At 37.8% G+C, this 23,877-nt stretch overlaps 1 protein-coding gene across 1 annotated transcript in view; it reads right to left on the bottom strand.

Moving 5' to 3' along the window:
- DNAJC3 (DnaJ heat shock protein family (Hsp40) member C3) overlaps window positions 1-23,877 on the bottom strand; it is a 30,489-nt gene that overhangs the window by 3,787 nt on the left and 2,825 nt on the right. Inside the window, exons 2-11 of the mRNA XM_058840686.1 lie at window positions 20,620-20,730; window positions 17,525-17,649; window positions 16,436-16,510; window positions 10,729-10,881; window positions 9,249-9,430; window positions 7,198-7,317; window positions 5,313-5,418; window positions 5,095-5,215; window positions 1,257-1,389; window positions 360-508 (exon numbers count right to left, since the gene is read on the bottom strand). Coding sequence (XP_058696669.1) covers window positions 360-508; window positions 1,257-1,389; window positions 5,095-5,215; window positions 5,313-5,418; window positions 7,198-7,317; window positions 9,249-9,430; window positions 10,729-10,881; window positions 16,436-16,510; window positions 17,525-17,649; window positions 20,620-20,730 — 1,275 coding nt within the window. The remainder of the gene's footprint in view (window positions 1-359; window positions 509-1,256; window positions 1,390-5,094; window positions 5,216-5,312; window positions 5,419-7,197; window positions 7,318-9,248; window positions 9,431-10,728; window positions 10,882-16,435; window positions 16,511-17,524; window positions 17,650-20,619; window positions 20,731-23,877) is intronic.

Consider the following 23,877-nt stretch of genomic DNA (forward strand, 5'->3'; position numbering starts at 1 on the left):
TGCTTTTATAATCTAAATGCAGTTTGCAAAAGCACTTGAAGCAGGAGACGCACATATCCTTGACATAAGTATATCCAGAGTTAGTCAATCCTAGAAATCTCTACAAGATGTTATCCCTAGAAGAGACCTTAAAAATATAATTTTTATTTGAATTTTAACAAAAGTCACTGAAACACAATAATTAGATTACATCTGACTTCATGCAATAGATTGGACACATGTATTAGTGCACTGCTTTCTCAAGATGGGTATGGGCAAAAAGGGAAAAAGGGAAGCTGAAATGTTGGTTATGACTTACACTTTGGTTTTGACATTGATGTAAAAAAGTAAGGAAAAATGTGAAGCCACTGCATCATTACCTGGGTCAGTGAGGACTTCTTTAGCAGCTGCAATATCGATGAATTTCTTCTCTGCTTTCTTCTTTTCTTCCTCACTCTGGAAGTTATCAGGGTGCCACTGGGATGCCAGCTTTCTGTAAGCTTTTATGATTTCTTGCTTTCGAGCATTTCTGGATGGAGGAAATTACAGATAACTTCATTTTCTGATTTCTCATATGCCACACCAATGAAGTTTATTTTAAACACTAAGACACTAATTAAGGGCATCAGGAAAGTTATGAGGTGCTGTTAACCTTCTGCAAGTGGCATTGAAGACTCTTGACACAAAACAAAGGAAACAAGTTGCAACATTAAGCAAAAATGCTTCACTCTCTCTCCATCCATATGTTTCTCTTGGAAAGATGCTACTGCGACTGACTCTGCAGAATATAGTTCTCAGTATGAGGAATTTACCATCAGATGAATAACAAAAACCAGATCAAATTAGTTCACAATTGGAAGGATGACCAATACTATCTCAGAACTTTGCTTGCTCCTCATTAGCAAGGGGAGCTGTTCAGTCAGTCCTCCCAGATTTTTCCAATCTATCACACTAACTGCCACAACTTTTGTTACTTTTTGTCATTTTTGCCAGTCTTAATTTCTTCCCCATTTATACGACTCAGGATCATCTATACTAAGAATTTCTTTCTAAATAATTTATTTCCTCTCGTCCTGCTGTTGCTTTTCCATTCTTTCTAAAGGAATTGTAAAATAAATGCCACTTTACAAGCTGAACACTAAAAATTAGTACATCAAGAGTGAAGATAGCGAGATACAGAACAAAAATTAACACTCAGCAGAACAAATTCAAGTGATCAGCCCTAGAAGTTTAAATAACCACCTTTCACATCATCATGTCTGGAATTAATAACTCACCTTTTTACTCCCAGGATTTTATAATAATCCCTCTTCTGTGATTGCTTTAGCATTCTCTGGGCACGTTCCAGTCCTTCGCGAATCTGCTGGTCATTTTCACTATTGGCTTGAGCAGTCTCATAGTCTTTAATAGCTTTCATAAAAAAGTCAAAAAAAAAAAAAGGTTACACAACTCTACAAACTTCCAGTTAAAGAACTCAGCCACCCAACAAACTGAACTTTTGTTATTACCCATATATAAACAGCAAAGCTTTCATTTCAACTTGACATTTTTTAGTTTTTTTTTCTAAATTGTAAATATCTAATAAAATCTTGGAATAGAGGAAATTCACTTTCACATATGAATTAGGTAGTTTTCTCTCTTTAGGTTCATCACACTTGTGGTTAATGAAAGAGAAGGGAGGGTACCAACGTAGGTTGCAACATTCTCTAGACGTTACTTCAGTCACAGGGATGAACACAATGAGTATCCAGGACTAGGATGAGGACACAGAAACCAAGAAGAAAGATTCAGCAATTAGTACTTGAAAAGCTCACTGCACATTAGTCCCATATTGTCCAACTGAAGGATGAATTAACCAGTTTTTAAATTAATATTAATTCTTCTCCCCCAGTCTGCACTCAATCAACGCAACAGAAAGTCTCTTCCTCTTCAGTGACTATAAAGACAGATTTTGGACTACCAGTAAGGTCATATTATTAGTAAAAGGCAAATAATGGCTTTTTTACACCTCTGCATGCATAATATGCAAACAGTTATATTTTAGTGGTTTGTTTTTTTTTTCAAAGGCATGCTCTCACTGCATTTTTCAGGAATGAACGCAAGTGAAGAAATTTTTAAGAAATGTGAGGTCTACACTTCTTTAAGTAAATTCATCCTTTAATATCAAAATGTATCAAGGGAAGCAAGTTAAAGTCTTTAATGAGACTGCTCTTCTTTCACTGTTATAATCCTCAAGGTCTCATTCACAGATCCAAGTCTCTTAGGTTTCCCGAGTTAGACAAAGTACTTGCATCAGATTATTTCCAAGCAGATGCTATTTCTCAGCAGGTGTTACATTTGTTTTTCACTGTTTCTGAGCAAGACAGCAGGAAGTGCTAATGAATTTGTATTACCCAGACATCTGATACCACTGCAATCTTGCTTCAGTTACTGGAAAAAAAAATTTCCAAAAAGTATTGCCAGAGCCCAAACAATTTCCTAGGCTACTACAAACCAAACAAAATTTCTATTCATTTTCACATCACAGGACACTGCCTTTGCTGCTTAAAGCATTTTGGCTTCTACTGGTATTCTTAATGATTTGTCCAGTCATTAAAAGAAAACCCAAAACAGGAGTGTGCACTAATATGTGTGTTGAATATATGCTAACAAAACTAATAAAAGCAGTGAAAATGCAGGGATTTCATTATGCTGCTTTACAGCTCCAATAATTTTAAGCCCCACTGAACTTAATCTGGTTCAGGTAATACTAGGAGGGGCTAGCAGAACATCCTGCCAAATGCAGGTCAGTGTTCAACCTCACTGAGCACCACATCACCTACAGCCCCATTGTGGGAAACCTGCTCAGGGGTCAACTACTTGCCATGACAGTATCAGATTTCTTTTCTTATTTTTTAAATTAACTTCCTTATTTAAGGACTGCAAACATTAAGCACAAGGGAAGGTGTTTCAGTGCTGCACACTGCAGAGGGAATGCATCCAGCACACTGAGCAAGTACACATTGCACTTTCCCTTTTTAGTTTTGATGGTACACTCCAGTGCAGGGATTTTCCTCTTTCAGAGAGCTAATTGCTCTCTCCATCTGAGGGGTGAGGACTGGAAGCAGGTGGAGCAAGATGGCAGCTTCATGACCACAAGAAGTTTGCTATGATTCCAGGAGACTTATTACTAATTCCTAGTATGTCAAGTGAGATGCATAATCAATTTTTTTGAATCACTATTTCTAAAAGCAGTAGTACCTCACAAACAGAAGAGTCACTGCTGCTTCTCACCAGCCTCTATTTCAGAAAGCTTCCTTTCATCCTGCTCCACTACATGAAAGGAACAACTACTTCCCAGTGCCACTTTCAATTTAAGTATTTCAGTCAAATCTCTCATTATTTCAAACAACAATCTTCACCATCTCACAAAAGGCAATCATATTGTATCCCTAAACAACTTTACTGGCTTTGGTATCTTGCCTGAATTTTTCGAATGGAGACAGATTAGTCCTATATGTGGAATGATGGTAAATTTCCCATCAAACGTGAGTAACTGCAGACAATCTACATCCATGCCAAGACTGTTAAGAGAAATAACATAACCAGTTTATGCTCTTACTGAAACCTCTACAGTAGTAGAGTGGGGAGGGAAAAAAAAAAGAAAACAAAAACATTTGTATGCTCTGACCAATTTTGAAACAGCAAGGAAGGTCTTTTCCTTTTCTAACAAAACCTGTGCTCTGGACAGACTCCTGTACTTATGAGGTATGCCAGAAATGGAGTCATTAAACATCTGTCTCTGTAGACAAGCCCCGGATCCCATGTGATTATGAAGTAATTAAAACCATTTCATGAGCACAGCTATACATAGTGAACTGCATCTTGAACACTTAACAATAATCACCTTCGAAGTTCTGAATTACAAGTACTTTGAAATTTCCCACCTTTAACAGGAAAATAGGTGCCTCCAGCTTGAAATTTTCTTTGAGGGAAGAATGAGAATCATTTTGCCCCTTTAAGTATAAGACTACAATTTTAATTGCTCTGGTGTTCTCTATGGCAAAGAGAAACCAGCCATCAAAGGACAAATGAGGACACCTCCAGGCAGATGTACATTAATGGGCTGTAATGCTGCTGATGGAAGCTCTGCTGGAAGGCAGAGTGTAACTACAACCACCTCACTGCTGTCAAGGGCAGGAGGAAGGCACAGGAGATGCTACAGAACCTGGAGAAGCACAGTTCTCCTCTAGCATGGTTCTTCACTTGGAACCAGGCTAGGCCAAGCCCAGTAGGCAACGGCACAGGAAATAAGCTCTCCCAGATCCCAGGTATGTCCTGTTTCCTTATATCCTATAACAGGGAGGCATTTGGCCTAGCACAAGACCAGGCTGGCTGGCTGCATCTGTGCAGAACCTTGCTGCAGAACTTGTCTTTCCTTCAATTTGTAACAGTTTAAGTCAACCTCCCTGGAGGTATTTAAAAGTGATGCAGATATGGCACCTGGGGACATGGTTTAGTGGTGGACTTGGCAATGCTGGGTTAATGGTTGGACTTAAAAATCTTAGAGGTCATTTCTATCACTCCACATAATAGGATGCATTGTACAGATACTCCCGTGTGGAAAATGCAGCCTCGGGAACAGAATCTCTCTGAGCAACACTACAGAGATCTGCAGAGGAGAAGCAAGAGCTGTTACCTTCCTCTGCCCTCAGCACATGCTAGGGAATAGAACAGTATTATTTCACAGTGCCATCTCAAGACATGAAAATGGAGCTCTTAAAATGGATTTACATTACCCTAGCTCTAATTACCTTTTACTTCTAAATGCAATTTCTCTGACATTGCTGATTATATAAAACATCTGAGTTGAGTAAGCTGCACCACCTCATAAAACATCCTGAACACAGTCCACTGTTCTAAAGACAACTCTGCTGTAGATAAAACAAGTACATTCCACTTACACTAATCAAGACAAAATTACCACCAAGTATTTTTGTAAATCTGCAACTACTAGGGCTAATTAAGAGTAACATAGCATAGAATCAAAGTGCATCTTAAAAAAAAAAAAGCCTTTGAAACACTGACTACGTTTCAAACATCCACAAAGTATGTGGCAGTGGCATACAAGCATACCTTCCTCATACATGTCTTCTAGCAAATAAGCTTCTGCTCTGTCTTTCAGGGCATTCACGTTGGTTGGTTCCAGCTGCAGAACTTCTGTACAAAGTTTGATGGCTTCTGTAGCCTGCTGATTCTAGAGAGGCAAAAGTAAAACCAAACTCATGTAGTTGTGGGAGTTTTGTTTCATGTTTGTCTTGAAGACATTTGCAGAGAGAGATAAGGAGAATTACCTTTGATAAGCAGTGACAGATCCTTTCTTTGGCACGAGTAGAATAAATTGGGACTTCTGGCTCAGTCTTCATTACAGAATTGTATTTACTGATAGCATCTTCATACCTGTTTAAATCATAAAGCATAGTATCATGAAATGTAATCAGTATCTCAGTGTGCTGTGTTTTATTTAAAAATTCTTAAAATTCACAGATTGTCCCATCCTTCTACCAAAGGACCTTCCCTTTAACAGCCTTAAAGGCGAGGTGCGAAACAATAGCATGAAGAAAACTTGCAGGCACTTCAAGAATTACATCCCCATTCCCTTTTCTGTGCTGTGAGACAGAAGAACAGGCACTAGACCTGTCAGGCTTATGTGAAAGATAATGACTGCCATCCCTTACCATGCATAACCAAGGGTCTCCAGATTTGCCTCTTGTCCAACATGATACTGCATTTCAAAATAACCATCTCCCCCACTGATACCTGAAGATGGACTCAGCTCTGTGCTCACAATAAGAATTCAGACTATCTGTACACTACAAAAGGTACCTATTCACAGAGGTACAAAAAGGCTCCCTATGTCAGTTTTCTAATCAGGCAGATATTTGCTTCTTTTCATCTTCCCAAGCCACACAGTAAAGTGTTATTTTGCTGTGAAGGCCCCAAAATGCTGAAGTTGAAAGGTTTGAGCAAGAAACAGATTAGAACATTTACCTAAAAATGCAAAAGTGAGATTGGATCCACAGGTTGCTACAAGCTAGAGAAATGCAAGCTCTCAGACTCCCTGAAACTGTACTGCTGCTGGATTAAATAAGTGAAAAGTGTACAAAGATTTCTCGCTTAATAAAGCTGGCATCAGTCGTGCTTATTCACATTCCTGATGTACTTAATTTAAAAAAGCCACCTTGAAAATGTCTAATGATGTTGTTTCCAAGCACATGACAAGCTGGATGTCATGTGCTTGGAAACATAAAACTGAAAGTAAAGCAACAACTACAAGAATACAGAGGCACTATCATTTAACAAGGTGCATAAAAGAAAAAAAAAAAGCTTATCAGTCAGAACCACTTCTGCCACCCAGGCACTGCAGAGTTAAGTGGTTTTAGTCTTACAGAATGGTCCTTTCATCACAGAATAGCTGAAGTTGGAAGGAACTCTTGGAAGTCATCTGGTCTAGCCCCACTGCCCACACAGGGCCATCTCTAGAAATCTGCCTATGACTGTGTCCAAAATGCTTTTGTATAACTCCATAACCCCCCTGGACAACCTGCACCAGTGGAAATGAGGCAGTGTGAAAAACGTTTCCTGATGTTCCAAGGGAATTTCCCTTAGATGTTTAGTTTGCACCCATTGGCCTGATCCCATCACAGAAGACCACTGAGCAGAGCCTTGCTCAGCCCTCTTTGCACCCTCCCTTCAGGTACATTGATGAAATCACACTGTGACAAAGAAGTCTCAGGGCAAACACTCAGCCAACCCAGCCTTTCCTTGCAGGAGAGAGATGCTTCCTGCCTCCAATCTAAGTGGAGCTTTGCTGGACTTCCTCAGTAGCTTAATTTCTCATGCACTGGGAAGGCCCAGTGCTCAGGTGTGGTCTCATCAGTGCTAATTAATAATATATGAGAGCCGAAAACTCACATCCCTACGTTTGTCTTACCACCTGCTGCAGAAAGAATTTAAGTATGCAAAAGGGACACAGTGGTATCAGAAGGAATCAGAATAGAATAGTTGCTATGCGAGTCAATATTTATTTTAATTGTAATTTGAGAGCTCTGCTCAGTACCCACTTCAACTGACACATGCAAAAAGCATCACTTTAATCAGCTCCTCAATCAGTAAGTTGGTGCCTCAACTGTGGGTTTTTTCTATTTTTTTTCCTTTAATATAGCAGTGAATACTTACCTGCCTTCTCTGATTAATTCCTCTGCTGACTCGATCTGCTTATTGAGTTTCTTTACTTGCTTATAGAGAGAGAAGCATTGCTTATGGTCTTGGTCCAGTTTCAGACACTCCCGGACCTCACTTTTCACAGGAAGGTAAGGAGAAGGAAAAACAAACAAACAACCAACCACAAAACAACAACAAAAAAAAACTAGGTCACCACATACTATGAAATTTTACCTACAGACACCATGCAGCGTATATAAACTTGTACAAAACAATACTTGAGTTCTTTACACAAATCTCTCCCTTCATCCAAATATTAATATATAATGCGACCAACATGAGTCTTCCAGAACATATGGGGATATTTATCTGATTTTGGTTTTAATTATTTTGTATTGCCAAACACACAAAAGATTAAATGTTACATTAATAACTGACTAAAGAACTGAAGAGTACCTTTAAACAAAAAGACACTGAATGAAAGAAATTATATTCAGCAGTTATCAGATGAATATATAGGAATATCACCATCAATTGTAACTCAGATACATAACAAAATTCCTACATTAAAGTGTATTTGTGCTGCTTGAAACAGAAAGCTCAGCTAAGACACAAATCTCCTTGATGGAAACTCAGCCAAGTCTGAGCCTGATGTTTCACTATGAAGAATGTTTAATCAGACTCTGATTAGGAAAAATATCTCTCAAAATAGTCCAAAGTCTAAAAAAACCCAAAAAACTTCCACAATGCAATTATATGAAGGAATAAATGTTTAGGATCCCATGGTCTCATCATTGCACAACCATGATGTCAATTTCAGGAAGAGATTACAAAATCTTATTTTGTTCTTAAGCATAGACAAAAATATCTTATTATTTAAAAATAATTAGGCCATTAAGAGGAAGAAACTAAAGGAAGGACAAGAGTAAGCACCCAGCAAGTCCAACAGCTAAAGAATTTTCTTGGCATATCTCATGATGCAAAAAATAATGGCACCAGATAAGAATAAAAGAAAGAGGCTTATCCCTTTAATTCTGATTCCATTCTGTTATTCAACAGTGCCCTCAATCATGCTTTTAAATAACAAGAATATCACCTATACTTGAAATCACTGGGCAAAGTGATGGCCACCTGCCAAAAGTCATCACAAAAGTGACCTATCAACTCACAAGATTAAGTATGCTCTGGAAAGGGAATGCCTAATGCAAACCAATTACTTTCATGTTTACTTTTGGCCAGCTATAAACTGATTTTTTGCAATTAAAATCACAAGCAGTTTCCATTTACCAAGGAAAGAAAGACAGGGTTTTTCAGTTCACCTTGTTGAAGGGATTCTGTGGCAGAAATCATATTGGAAGGATTCTGGAGATGAAGCCGGTACATCTGAAATTATGATTGGCACAGAAACCACTTCTGTGCAATAGGGAGTATTCCACCATTTGTGCAGTTAGGCAGAGAGTACAAACTGAACAGTCCAGATTGGACAAGGGCAGTTATCTGCCAGATTGACATGGGGTATATGGGAATAAGACCTTAAACTTAATTCAGCATGAATAAAAGGATAGGGCATTATCAAAAAGTCTTCCAGGACTGTCTTCAGGAATGAGAGGTAAACAGCTCTGCACCCCAATCATACTTGGATGATCCTGTACTTTTTATTTATTCTTAAGCTTGTAACATTAATTTATACATCTTCCATTTGCATCCTAAACTTAACTTCAATAGAAGTTTAAGCTTAAGAAAAAGCTCCACTGAAGAAAATTTAGAGAAGCACTTCCTTCTAGGAGATATACAATGAAGATAGCACCTGTAAGCAGCTCTGATGGACAGGGACTCTGACTTCTGTTAAGGAAACAAGATGCCTGGAACCATTAATGGCTGGTCTTGCCAGGAATAAACATGGGTGTCTTTTCTGCAAATCCCTAGCTTTAGAAAGGAACTGCCTTTCAGATCTAGACCACAGTTGATTCTCCATCCAAACTCCTCACAAGAGATACTTCACGGTTTATCATGACCTATATATTCTCTGTCTCAATTATAATGATTATAGCAAAGTGTAAAATTACCTGAGAGATAATTCATGGTCCCCCAGCTGATAATATATTCTGCTGATTTTATAGAAGGCTTCAGTATTATCATTCTTTAATTTGGCAGCAGCTTTCAAGTCACTAATGGCTTTGCTTGGTTCCCCTTCCTTTATATAACACTCTGCTCGAAGTTCCCGTAGCTCTGCATCCCAAACACAAACCTTGAGAAACCAAAATTAAAGCTTGTTTTTGGTCCATAACACTTCCATTTCCTCCCCAAAAGAAAAATCCCATTTAATTTCACTTTGCCAACTGCAATAGCATAAGGTTCAAGCTGCATGCAGAGCTCATGAAATTAGCATCTCTGCTTCCTGGTGGATGCTGTGATGCACCTGCCCAAATATAAAAACAAAGGCCTGAAAATTTTTTAAATGATTCAATGAACTCATGCAGAGAGATGAATTAAATCTACTGGCATTGCTTAAACTAGGACAGTCTGTTGAGCCTCCAGGAAAGGATATCAGAATCATAAATTATTGTATCTTCCCAAAAGAATAGAGGTAATGAACAGCAAGGACCAAGCTGTCAGTTGTCCTCTAGGAAGAAGCCTGTGGGTAAGATGCAGCTCCACCAAGTTTGACCTTAATATCTGGATTTTAAGAATACAGAGAGGTAAAATTGTTACAGTAAGGCAAAAGTAATTACTTGTGAGGAACCACCTATCAAAATTTGGTTTAGGGGATTACATCTGTGTCTTATCAGCTGTTTGGAAACTATCACCTTAGAGGAGGCTTTCCTGCTTTTCCACATTGCCTCCCCATAAACCAATTCCCACACTGTGGCAGTTTTGTCACCAAAAGCTCCAAGGCTGTAAACTCCAAGTCAGCAGCACTGATTTCTATGCACAGAGTCATAGCAGTTAACTGTCTTTTAGTACATTTCTATATGACACACAAAATGCCCACATGATTGAGTTATTTACACTTGCACTATCAGGCTATCTACATCAATTAAGATTCAACAAATACAGATGCCTAAGAAACAAGCACAAAATTCAGCTAGCTATCTACATCTATAATTTTGTGGGGTTTTTTATCTTTTGTTACTTCATTTTTTCAAGACAAAAAACTGTCTGCATATATGCAATGAAAAATCCAGATGAAAAAAACCTGTAACTCCTATAGCTGGCAAAACTTCATTACTTTCAGAAAAACTTTTTTCCAGCTTCCCCAAGAATACCAAATTGTAGAAAAACAAGAAAGTATAATCAATAAAGTTATCTGCACTGGAAGTTTCACTGAAGTATCTTTAAGACAAGCTATTATTTTGACTTCTTCTGCAGCTAATGCTCAGCCCTCTCCTCTCTCTAACATCATTACAGACCCAAGGTGCTCAGCAAAACTAAATCAGTTACACCAAAGTTATTTTCACATCAGTGAAGAAACTTAAACAAAAACACACAGATGTCAGACAGAAGCTCTTACTTTCCTTTCACAGTACCATTTGACTTAACACTTACTGCCAAGATTTCATCAAGAAGAGAAATAGCAGCTTCGTAATCCTCTTGCTGGTAGGCAGATAATGCTTGTGAATGTAGGCGCTGCAGCTCATCAGATTTTGTCAGCTGAGTCTGGGCTTCTTTTTCCTCATTATTGCTAGGATTGGATTTGAGCTGCAAACATGAACAAGGAGAGACTCAAATGCTTGTTCAAGGATCTTTCAGTCCCATTAAAAATCATATCATGGAGAACTGACTAAAGCTGCAAATAAAGCAAAATGAGTTTCAAAACTCCACTGGAAGCATGAACTTCTACCACTGAACTTCAGAAGAAAAAAACATTTTGAGATTCAATGCAAGATGTCAAGTCAGAGAAATCCAATTCTTCAGGCTTGATCTATCATCACTGGACACATCATACACAACACCATACACTATCCCCCATCACCTGCTGGACATTGTGGACCTCTTTGTAGCGTAATTATTTCACCTCTGCTATCAGTTGTTGAATGCTGGATTTCACAGCAGCAGTAGACAGTGGCACGATTTCATCTCTCACTTTAAGTACTATACATATTTATAACTTCATGACAGAAATAAATGAAACATGTTCCAGACAGTTGTTACTGTGAAGTTGTGTTTCTGACATTTTCCTCACAAAGAGTGGCTGCAGCAGCAAGTTAAGGGACTACAGCCAGGGAAAAGGCTCAGCTGCGCAGTCACGCATTCTCATTTCTTACAGAGTTTTAAACAAGTCTAACCTTTTCTCTACAAGGACTCTCATTTCTCTCTGAGCAAGTAGAAGTCATTACATTGCCCTTGCCTTTTTCACTTAGGCAGGTTTATCTTTCCAAAGAAAATTTAAAAAAAGATCTTTCAGGCAACTTTACTATCACCCAGGAAGATACACATGGCCAGAAAGAATCTCAGCCATTCCCTTGCAAAACCAGGGAATTTGTAGCATTACTGCAGTTTGAAAGAAGCACTGGTTTTACACTTGCTGCTGATCAGAATGACTTTCAAAGTTTAAAAGAGACAGATCAGCATGACATTATTTTGTTTGTTTTTAAATAAAAACTTGCATCATCTTGCATGCTATACACAGAATGCGAACTGAAGTTACTCAAAGACATTCAATACTTTTTGCTTTCCCTATTTATCTTAAAGTAGCCTCTTCCTTTTTTTCTCACTAGTAAGTTCTTAAAACACATGTATTCGTTGCTTATGCTTCTAATGTAACTCAAATTCAGCCCTCAGAAGTCCTTTAACATAATTTCCCCTCGTTCTACATCAAAATCATGCATAGGTCCCACATTTTGTCTTCAATTGCTCTTTATAAATTGTTTTGAACCTCATGCAGTTTTTCATTTTACATGGCAAAAATCAAGTTGTACTTAGACCAAAAATTCTCCATTACTCTCTACACTGTCTTTAAGCAAGAGAAGAAGAATGTGATCTAAGAGTTTTCTTTCTTTGTAGGTTGATTCCCAATATAAGTCTCATAAAGCTTTTCTTCTGGTTAAAACTCTGAGTATAAGCCCTTGACGCTGTGCATCCACTTTCTCCCTGAAATCTGGACCTTGTAGCAGAGGCAAATTTCTGCACCTGTAATTTTAAAAAGTACCAAGTCTACAAAACTCTCTGAAGTTCTGAATTCTTCAGTTCCAGCCGACTTGTTTGATTTCTTCCTTAATTTCTTAGCATTTTCTTCTTAAAAATTAAGAGCCTTTGCTATGGATGAGCCTTACGCTTCCATAAAAACTTATGATAACACCGCACTCCTTAGAGTCACGGTATGTTTCTTGGAATGTATTTGGAGAAAATGTCTGTAGAATATGAAAAGCAATGTTACAATCATGGAGGCAAGTCCAATACTAATAAAAATTATTTGAGTGAAACATCCTAGGTAATTTTAAGTAGTACAACATGTCCAGTTAAAGAAAGGGAATTTTTTCAAGATATCATTCAAACTAAAGTAATTGAGTGTTTGTGTCCTACAGGATGATAAAAACATACACTCATAAGCTCTTATTAAGTAATTAGCATACTACTATGATGTTTAAGTCAGTAATGTGAACTAAAGCAGTAAGAAGCCTGTTGTTCAGCTTGTGAAAAACATCCTGAAGGGAACTGAGAGAACTTCCATGGTTTGTGGTATCTAAGATAAAGACATCCATGCACTCAAGAACCGTGCACAGAGGAAAGTCCTGCAACGGTAACATATTATGTAACATAGCTATAATGACACAGATGGAAAAAAGAAAACCCGAAGTAAATATTTAAATACCTTTTATTCTTTAGCTGGGAAGCTACAGATGATTACTGTACTACCGAGGAATGCATTTGGAAACACCTGATGTTACACTGATGAGGTTAAGAGAACCTCAAATACCCAACCCGTCTGCCTAGGACTTAACCTAATTTGATTAACCGACAGTGCCATAAAATGTCCTCTCCCACCTACATCCAAAACAGTACTGTTACACACACTAGCTAACCACGTAGAGCTGTTGTCCAATGTATTTTGCAACAGGCAAGGGTTTCTCTAGAGGAAAATGCAGTTTGCAGATCTACAGAGCTCAGTCACTTGTTCTTGGCTGACATCTAGTGGAGCTGGAAGCTGTGCCTTCAGTGTTGAGCTTTGAAGTGTTTATCCTTCCAAGGCAGACAGAATTGTGTATTTAGGACACCGCCATTTACAGTATTTATTGGAATAAATTGCAACTGTGTTACAGTCAGTCTTAAAAAAGACCAGAATTTAAAAGAAATATAACAATTTGGTCCTTTCCTCATTTTCCAATAGACAAGGCAGAAGTTCTGCTCTAATTTTGTACCTTCTACAGAATACACCAGCTCAAATGCTTGTCTTTTTCTCTAAAACATAAGCAGAGCTGCTGACAACACTGTAAGGCACATACACAGGGCTGCCAGGATTTGCATTGCTTTTGTCACCTTTCCAGAAGGCCTTCCATCAACCAAAGTATGCCAATATCCCTTTTATTTTCAGTAAAAATCACATGCTTACAGGTAAAATAAACATTCCAGGGCTTTCATGGCTTGAGGCCTTGAACATGAGTGTTGACGCACCCATAGATTTGTCCTGCTGACTTCTATTAATCAGAAACCACTAAACCAAACAGAAGGAACTTGATATCAAAGCATATGAACACTAAACCGAAGTTGCAGCAGAGAAATAATTACTATTCATATAGCATGAGCAACAACTTTGAAAATCACCAAAGGAATTCTGCTTGCTCCTTGTTTCATGTGGAAAACCTGGCCCATGTAAAGAATTTAATCAGCTTGATCCATCTGTGGGCCAAAAGGAGAGGCTTCTAGAAATGCAGTATTGCTTACTATGTGAACGCATGAGTCTGAATCACACCCTCTAACCAAACCTCGTGATTAATTTCAGCCAACAGGAAAGTAGAGAGTACAAAAAAACCCAGATAGCTAAAAATAATACATGAAGGCTGAATCTCAAGAGGCTCTGCTCCCAAAAAGGAATACTGCATCCTTTACAGCTAGGCATTCCTGCTGCCTGCTCTCACACTGCCTCACAAGACAGCCAGTACTGATATGCCATAGAGGGCAGGAATATACAGAGAAGCTGCATAGCAATCAATCATTTAAAGACATTTATGGTGCTCACCATGAAACTTTTTCCTGATACTATGAAATTATATAGAAAGAATTTGAGGACATGAATTTTCTTTTCACAAGTACATATTAAAGGATAGATTTACTGTTTTATATGAAGAACAGTTACAATTGTTTTTTTAAGTTCTACACAAAGCCACTGCTCTTACAAGCTGCAAAAGTTTACCTGTCATCCTTCCCTCCATTTAGATGGACTGAATTTTCCCGCTTTCTCTCTCAAAAATCACTGCATCTCCCAAACTGTTGAGATTTCTTTTAAGGAACATGACTACAAGAGAAGGGATGGGAAATCTGAAAGATTTAGAAAACAAGGGAAATCTCTCACAGAAATAGGTATTCTACTTAGAGATTTCAATGTTTATAGTACAATTTAATCCACTCCCCACAGAATAAATTAACCTACTACAAATTACTACTTTAATACTGTTTACTCATTTTGCTTGAATACACTATACTTAACTGAAAATTATGCTCTTCAAAACAGACCATGTGACAATTATCTAGGTACAAATACAATATTGTTCATAGAAAAAAGGAAAATGGAAGTCAGATTGAGGACTAACATGTTATTTTCCTAAATCAGCTTCTGGGAAGAAACTCTGTTGTACTTCAGATTTATAGCCTGATTGAGTACAGAAACGATTTGACTGACCAAAGGCAGCAGCTAAATTTTTGCAGCCGGTTTGGCAATAGAAAAAGATATTTGACATTTGACTGGAGAAACAATTTCATATGCAGCATTTTGCAATACTTCAAGAAACAGTAACTGCAAAGAGATGCACACACAGACTCACAATCAACACTGACACTGCATAACTGCTACTGCAGCAACTGTGTCCTCAGTTAATCCAAGCTGAGTGACTCCCTCCCACATTTGCAGACAGCAGGGCTGTCCTGCTATCAGACCACACACTCCTAAGAAACTTCCTGAGGAAGAAGCAACCAGAGATGCCATTGCTATGTGAACTTCAGAATAAGCTGCTGGAGCTCTGCTACAGACACAAAATCTGCTAGGTGCATTTCTACCTGCAAGAGCCTCGTAGCTGTCCTGCAGAACATACAGGATAACCACTCCAGTTTTGTCATCCACACTTACTAGTATGATTTCCATTAAACAGCTGCAATCTGGACCACACAACTACTTTTTTCATCACACTCTTCAACGACAGCCAGCAAGACAGCATCTGTTACATTGCAAATTCTTCTTATTTTGGCTTAAGGGACACACCAGCTGTTCAAAATAGCAACTCTTGAAGAGCAAGCAAGAATGAAGAATGTATCTTATTTATACCCATAATTATACAAATTTTGTGCAATAGAGAGGAAACCAAGATTCACATTCTCTGAAGGCTTTTTTCCTGGGGTTAGATCAGTTTCCCTTTGCAGCATAGGGCTTAAATGCACAAAATACCCATCAAAACTAGAAATAGCCCAAGTGAGCTTTAGGTGGGTAATATCCAACTACAGAAACTGTGTAATTCTTGATCATGGAGAGAAAGTACTGCCAATACATTCACGAAGATGGAGAACACTGCAGACTAGGAGACAGACAGAGGGATGCTACTGAAATACTGATTTATCTGCTCACTGACTAAATTAAGAACCAACAATTCTTTTGTAAGCAGTAGAAAGAGACAGCAAGCTGCAAAGGTTGATCCATGATGCCCCAGTGATTTCCCCGGGAGACATCAATACAGTGACGTAAACCAGAGTTCAGCTACATACTTTGAGGCCCGCATCACTTATTTCTGAATGAAGGCTGCTCCCTAGTACAACTATCAGTAAGCTGAGATCATGAAGTGTCAGGCACACACAAAAAAGACTTTCCAAAGTGCTCCATTGGTTTAGGCAACACCCCATTTCATCTGCATCACTATACTGCAACTTCATTGGTCGTTTATTCATACAAGGTTGCTTAGCTACTATGCCTGCAAACAACAGTGAAGACAACTTATAACTCAGGCCCAGACACCATATACTCTACAGAGCAACGGAGTTCAGATGTGAGTTTGACTCAGAACCCAACCTTAAAAGCAGTGATGTAGTTCAGCACAGGTGTCCAACTTACCACATTTTTAAAGTCATCCTCTGCTTCATCAAATTTTCCTTGCTTAAGCAGCAGGTGTCCTCTCTGTAATCTTGCCTGAAATGAAACAAAACTTTTTATTTACAAGTGGGAATTGAGCTAAGTATGAACACAAGTTTCATTTTAGTATAGCTAACAAGCTGAACCAAAGATCATGACACCCATTCTTTATCTTTTTTATTTAATATTCCTATAAGGCCTCTTTAATGGCAAAGGACTGCTCTGCACCAGAACTGAGTGGCAAAAACCAGACTATTTTTATGTAAAGAACTCATCTCAAAAGTTTCACAAACCAAAGTGAATGTGATTTTATACCACTTTCCTGATTATAACTGCTTACAGATTAAGTAAATAGCAGAAATAATAAACAATAAACAACTCCCACATTTAATTATTTCATTAAAGTCTCAGAGTAATAGAAGCTGTGTAAAAAGACAAGTCAATGATTTAGAAGACTTTGATTTATAATAAGAATATTTTCATACAACAGTGAATTTAACATTTGCTCCTTTATTATCAACTATACAGGACATGCCACCACCCACAAAAAAGGGAGGTGAGAGAATCAGTTGGAGAGGACTCCAGCATCAGTTGCCAACTAGTGAGGCAGTCTCCACATACAGTACACAGAGTCTAGAAAGGAGTAAACAAATCAAAACTTGCAAGTCACACAGGAATGCAGTGAGATTAGGACAGTTCCTGTGGAGAAGAGATACCTCAAATGTAATGCTGATTAAGAGAAAAATACCCCTGAGGCATCTGCATGCTCTCTTGTCCCCGTTCCAAAAGGCAAAGCCTTGGTGAGCAACATAATAACCGTGAGAGGAGTGTTTAGTATAAATCCATGAACTTAGTAAAATGGATAGTTGTTCAAATCGCTGTCTAGACTGTACACAGCACAGTTGCAAATTAAGGCACATACACCACTGCTATTATTTTCTCTACTTTAAAGCCCTCTGAGGGATAATGTATACTCTATTCCTGTTGAGCAAAGTCTGAAAAACCCCAAACCTCTTTTGAAGCAGTTTTTTTCTCTACACTTGAACAATCTTCAATTCCAGTAATACTTACTGATGTGAAGTCCTGCTTTAATTCAACCACTTTACTTAAATCGCGAATTGCTGCTTTAGATTTGCCCATGGCTAAGTACACTGTGGCTCTTCTGTAATAAGCAATGTAGTTCTCAGAGTCTCCCTCTGCAAATGAACAAACAGTAATAAGAATACTATCTCAAACCCACTGAAAGTTCTGGTACAGTGGAATTGTAATGACTAAAAATATATCATCTGACTTTTAAGCCACTGGAAACAATGGTATACATTAATAAGACAAAATTTGCAACATTATGCGAACAATATTTTCTATGCAGTTTAATTATTTAATTACACATATACTGCAAATGCCAAATAACTGAGAGTGAAGGTCAAATATGTATTTGTTCTTCAGCTTTATATGAGAGAGCAGCCTCTGCATATTAATTCTTTACCTCCAACTGCAGGCCTACATTTGAAAGCATATCAATTCATCATTTTCCAGCCCAGGTGCTGATCACCATATCGGATAAATGCAAATATTTCCAAAATTACTAATATGTTAGTGCACTGTCAACACAGACACAAACTCTTTCTATCATTCACTGAAATATCAGCAACTTCTTTCTTTCGTAATAAAGTGGGTACCAACATTCCCTCTCAGCAGCAGACAAATGCACACACACTATCAAAACACAAAGGCTCGCTTCAGGGCCCACACATTCCAGGTTGTCTCCTGGTCAAAATTCCAAGACCCAGCTACTTTAACACTCTCCAGGCTACCACATACACCTGTATAAGAGGCAAACACCCCTCTCTGAAAACAAGAGTAATATTCTTAACATTCTTCTCTATGAAGTATTTCACAGAAACAGGTGACAGTTATTATGGGGTTCTCAAGGAAAAGCAACTTCAACCACCAAAACAACCCAATGTTGGAAGACACTTTTACTATGCTATTAAAAACATAATAATCAATCCAGAATCTGCAGACAAGAACATCCATATCTGAGGAACAGAAGCAGTATTTTTCTTCCTCGTATCATTTGAGGTTAAAGTTGAACTTCAAAATAAATGGAAGAAATAGCCAAACCACCAAAGATCTTATGATCAGCAACCAAGTTTCATAGCTGGCCACCTCCATTACCAAAACACCAGTTCAGTTCTCACTGAGAAAGTTATCTGCACTCTTCCTCTACAATATTTTGGTTGTGAAAATGCTAATCTCCAGGGCTGAAATTTAATAGGAACTCTCATGCTGCCTGCCTTTGTATGTCAGCATTATAGACATCAAATAAATTCAACTGTTACTACCCTTAAAAAAAAAAGGCAGCACGGAGTCCTAAATATGTAGGCTAGGTACAAATCAACAGATAAAATTAAGGAACTTTATTAATACACAAAGGACGAAAGGTAGGAAAAAGCTAACACAGAAAGCACATTCTAGCACCAGATGATTATCTGACAGATAGTTTTGCCTCAGTACTCCAGGAACAGTAATGAACAGCAACTGACACTCAGAAGGCATAAAGCTGGGATTGAAAAAAGAGCTGAAAAGTTGAAGAGAGGTAATATGGACAGTAGTCTTTTTCTGTTTTAGATGTTTGAAAAAAAAAAAAAACAAAAACAGACTGGCTGAGACAAGAAAGATGTATTTACCTCACAGTTTACAGCAATGCAGTACAGCCAGAAAAGAATCCTTACCTCCTCACAAGCACAGTTGGCAAATCATGCTTAAAATCTTTTCAAAAAGGCAAAATCCAAAGAAGGCTGATGAAAATGAGGCAATCAGGCTAAAATCAGCATCCATCTAAGAATCCCATAAAGGCCACAACTGAGGTGATCACACCATATTTCTACAAGCTGCTTGAGCACAGCTGACAAAGCAGTGGGTTTCACCCATGCAGGCACCTCATACCACTGCTGCCTCTGCACCATCACCAGGAACTGCACAGCTACACACTGAACTGGTCTCCTCATCAAACCCAAGTTCAAGTTCGCCAACCAACAATAAAGGAAAAAACCACACTGTAGCACTAACTGTGCACAGATCCCACAAAAATGCTTTGGCAGCAACACACAAACAAAAGGAGTAACAGACTGCATCTAGATGGAACAAGGAGCTTCCATAACAGAAAAAAAAATGAAGCTGTTTCCACCATTCCCTTTATATAAGAGAAGTTGATCCTGAATACAAAGAAAATATTAATAACTCAGAAATGCAAATGTTTAATTTACATCTCACTATTAAACTGTGGCATAAATAAGAAAGTATCAATAGTACAACTCATCAATGTATAACACCTTAGCAATATACTTTTCATAGAGAAAATAATGCATTTGTACACATTATAACAAGTCCAACAACTTAAAAAACTGCACCAGGCAATTAAGAAACTGTAGTGTTAATGGACACTGCTCTTTATGTGTGCTGTCTCTATGCTTCAACTGAAGGATTTTAATCAGCTAAGTTGCTTTAAAATTCTTAAAAGCAAACATTTAACTTCTCAGTTTGTTGAAAATGCAGAACACCAAACAAGAATGAACTCACTAGTTGACTACAAGAGAGGGATAATTTTGCTCTCCACTAACAATTCATTACCTGAAGCTTGCAGCATCAGTTTCACTGAGATATCACCCACTTCAAGATTTAATTAAGAAAAATAAGAGAAGAGAGAGTGACTATTTTAAACATTGAATTTTTTTTCAGCACCAGATAGGAGAAAGCCTGGATAAAGTCAGCCTTTCAAAGACATACTCATACTTTGAAAAACATCATGAAGATGAAACCTGATCTTGATGGGATCAGACAGACAGGGAGTACCTCATCAAATAATATCAGAGCCAATTATAATTCCTTTCATACAGCTAGCTTCCAGAACAACAGTGACTTACATGTTTATGTATCGTCTAGTTAATTTTACAGTTTTCTTTTATCAAAACCAAAGTATATTCTACTGCATCTCTGTTGGCTTCTGTCCAAAACTGCTGTATAAAGATACCCTGACTTCTGTGAGTCATGGAATGCAGTTTGCAAGACAGCAGGATATTTAATGAAGCAAATAGTGGGAAAAAGGATGGGAAATACCACCCAAAGATATTTCAGTACAAGAGTCACCTCCCTGAGATACGCACCTATAGCCGCATGAAAGTGAGACAAAGCATCTGCCAGCTGTCCAGCAGCCAATAATTTCTTCCCCATTTCAAGTTGTTTGTCCACTTCTGCATTTATTCCACACTCAGCTCCTTAAAGAAAAACAAAAATATCAAGGTTCTTAATGATCAGTTTGATTACAGCAAACACATACAGTGATAATACATGTAACAAACCATTATTGATAGAGGTAGAAGTCACATCTTCTTGCACTTCAAGTAATCTCAGGGGTCTTTTCCAACCTAAGGGATTCTGAGATTCTGTAAAGCACCCTGCAGCCTAATAACCTCATATCGTGTCCTCATTAGGATGTGTCAAAATATACAAGGCACCCAATACACATCCACTCATTCAGTAACATACTTTGACTTTCAATTTCAGAAGAATCTGGAAAGCACTCTTAACACACACATTCAGCAAACACACAAAGGCTGTAAGTTACATTTCATGACCCTGATGGTAACTTAATACTTAACTGAGAACTCTTTGGCTACTTAGAGATTGGCTTCTCATCTACTGCACTTTTGTCTCATCTTCATAACTTCCAGGGCAAACTTCTACAGCACTGCAAGTTTTGACAAATAATTAAAATTCTCACTCCTCTTCCCTTTAAACAGTAGCACAAAAACCCTACTGAAGTAGTAAGTCTTTGAGGTGCCAGTTTGAGTTTAAAGCTAATAAACTGCTGCTGCTCAGCCAACAGATAAAGACTACTGTTTAGAAGAAATGAGCAGTACATGAGCAAGTACATGCTGTATGTACATCAACAGCTTTGTCCTGCTTCCTGCAATCTTCAGATCAGGGCAGAATTTCACTACAAATTACCCATCAGTTTATGACTATTAGAAAACTTTTAGCCTAGAAAAATCCTCATTTATTAAGAGGATACCCTACTGCCTACATTTAAGCAAGGTAATATACTGAAGTCCTGAAGCCAATCACATTAAAATCCAATGATTTATAACTTATTTCACTCAGGTTTTGCACTGAGCTGATTCAGATAGGCATTTTAAATACAAAAATGCAGCAGCACTTCAAAGTTGTTTCTTAGAATACATATAAAAATGTTGCAGTACAACTGATTGAAGGAAAGTATACCCAAACTTCTCACACTGAAAGGTGGCTAAACAACAACACATTTGTAATGAATGAACAAACAGTAATTTCTTATCAGCAAATCAAGATTTTAGATATAGGAGCTCTCAACACCTGGGATCGTAATTTTATTTTTCTGTTCTACTCCATTATACAGCTCATAATTCTTTTAATCCCACATTATAAGAAAATCCTTGAGCTGTCTGTATGAAAATTAACAAAATCCCCTCTGCATCCACTAGAGAAAATTCTATCTACTAAAAGACCGACAGTAATTCAGCAAGCTGGGTTCAAGGGCTTCAACTCAATTATTTGGTCTAGAACAATGACAGAAACCGTCTTTTTTAATTAATGGAAAATACTTCATGAAGTCCTAAATCTCCAGTGAATATCTTTTGTTTAAGTAGATGGAGTTAAAATTGCCTACAGGATAAATAATTATTATTTGAGGATCTTACTAAATGATTCATTTTAAAGTCAATTCTAGGTATGTAGAAATTTATTCCCATTTTATGTGCATGTCCAGTCTGCAGCAAAAAAAGACATTCTTCCTTGCTCATTTCCCATTTTGCTTTGCTAGCTTAAAGCTTCAATCATCAAGTAGTATAGTGTCCTGTAAAACGCATTAAAAAGACAATGAAAAAATTCAGAACTAGAAAAAAACCTCACCACAAATTTCCCTGGCTTTAGAAGTATGCTAGCAGTAAAGCAGGTATCAAACTATAAACAGACTGAAGTATTTAACATGACCTAATACCAACTAAAAACTCTTTCATTTTCATCCCTCCCATGTTTCCCCACACAAATACCTGAAATCTTTCAAAACTTGTCAGTTGGGAGTGGTATCCTAGAACTGGGCTATAAATTACTCTTTGAAGAACTTTTCATCTACCCAAATATGGCATTAAATTCCCAGTCTCAAGCATCCTTGTTTTACATTCAGTCACATCAGGATAGCTCCAAGAATATATTTTTCCACAATAAGATGTACCTACACAATTTGGTGTCTTTCAAACATTGTGTTCAGTACAGTTTTACAGTTACACAATACTTGAGGTGGAAGAGCCATCCTTTTCCTTGAAAATAATGAAGACAATAAAACAAATGAGAAAGATGCCCACTGATAGCAAAGTAATAAAAGCAGAGCAACATGGATAAATAAAGAAGCAAATTGTGAAGTCTTGTAAATTCCCTGTAAAATGAGACTAATTATATTTGACATACATTAAACCTCAAGTCTGCAAGTTGCTGAACATCATAAATTGATGCATGAAACTCCAGGAGCAGCCTGCATCATCAGTCTAACCATGATGACAAGTGACATTTACCGTAACTACTCAGGAACACTCTGCACTGACCAGATAGCTGGGCTGTTTATTCACAGAGATCTATGGCTTATTCATTTCTTGTCTGTAGGCAAACAATTGCTCTAAATAAAGCAGTCCACAGTAAACATCTGAAAACTGAAAATAAGCACAGGAGTCCAAGGACTCAAATTCTCTGCAACCTATTTGGGTACATACCTATGTACCCAAATTCCCAGACCTACTTTGGTCTGGGAATGATTCTAAGAACTAAAACTCAGCTGGAGCAAAAAAAACACCAAACCCCACTCCACAGAGCTCTTTCCAACAGATACATATTGGTGTGCTGGATACCATAGGCCCAGTTGGAGAAGCTCTACATGCTCCACCAAGAAACTAAATTTACACAAGAGACATGCAAGCTTACCATTTATTTTTTAAAACTTCCATGTATTTTAATTTGAATATAATTTCTGAAGACTACCTAAATGTTAAGTATACAAGGACCTCAAACAACCACCCACATGAGCTCCAGCTGTTAAATCAAGTCAAATATTCTGGATAAATTCAGAGCCTGTAGTCCTTACAGTGGGGCAAGTCTAAGTAGCAAAAAAGAAAACCAAACCAACACAAAAAAACCCAAACACAAACCCCCAAACTATTCCAAGGTAATTGGTACTAGCCCTGACAACTCAAAGGGTAACAATCAGAAGTTACAGGGAAGACAAGCAGGTGCAGCTAACCTGTTTTTCCAGTTAAATACATTCACTTTAAATAAATTATAACTTCATGGTAGGATTTTTGTTTTATTACAATAACTGGTGCTAATATGTAGGCACT

This window comes from Poecile atricapillus, chromosome 1, assembly GCF_030490865.1.
Source record: "Poecile atricapillus isolate bPoeAtr1 chromosome 1, bPoeAtr1.hap1, whole genome shotgun sequence".
NCBI classification, from domain to species: domain Eukaryota; kingdom Metazoa; phylum Chordata; class Aves; order Passeriformes; family Paridae; genus Poecile; species Poecile atricapillus.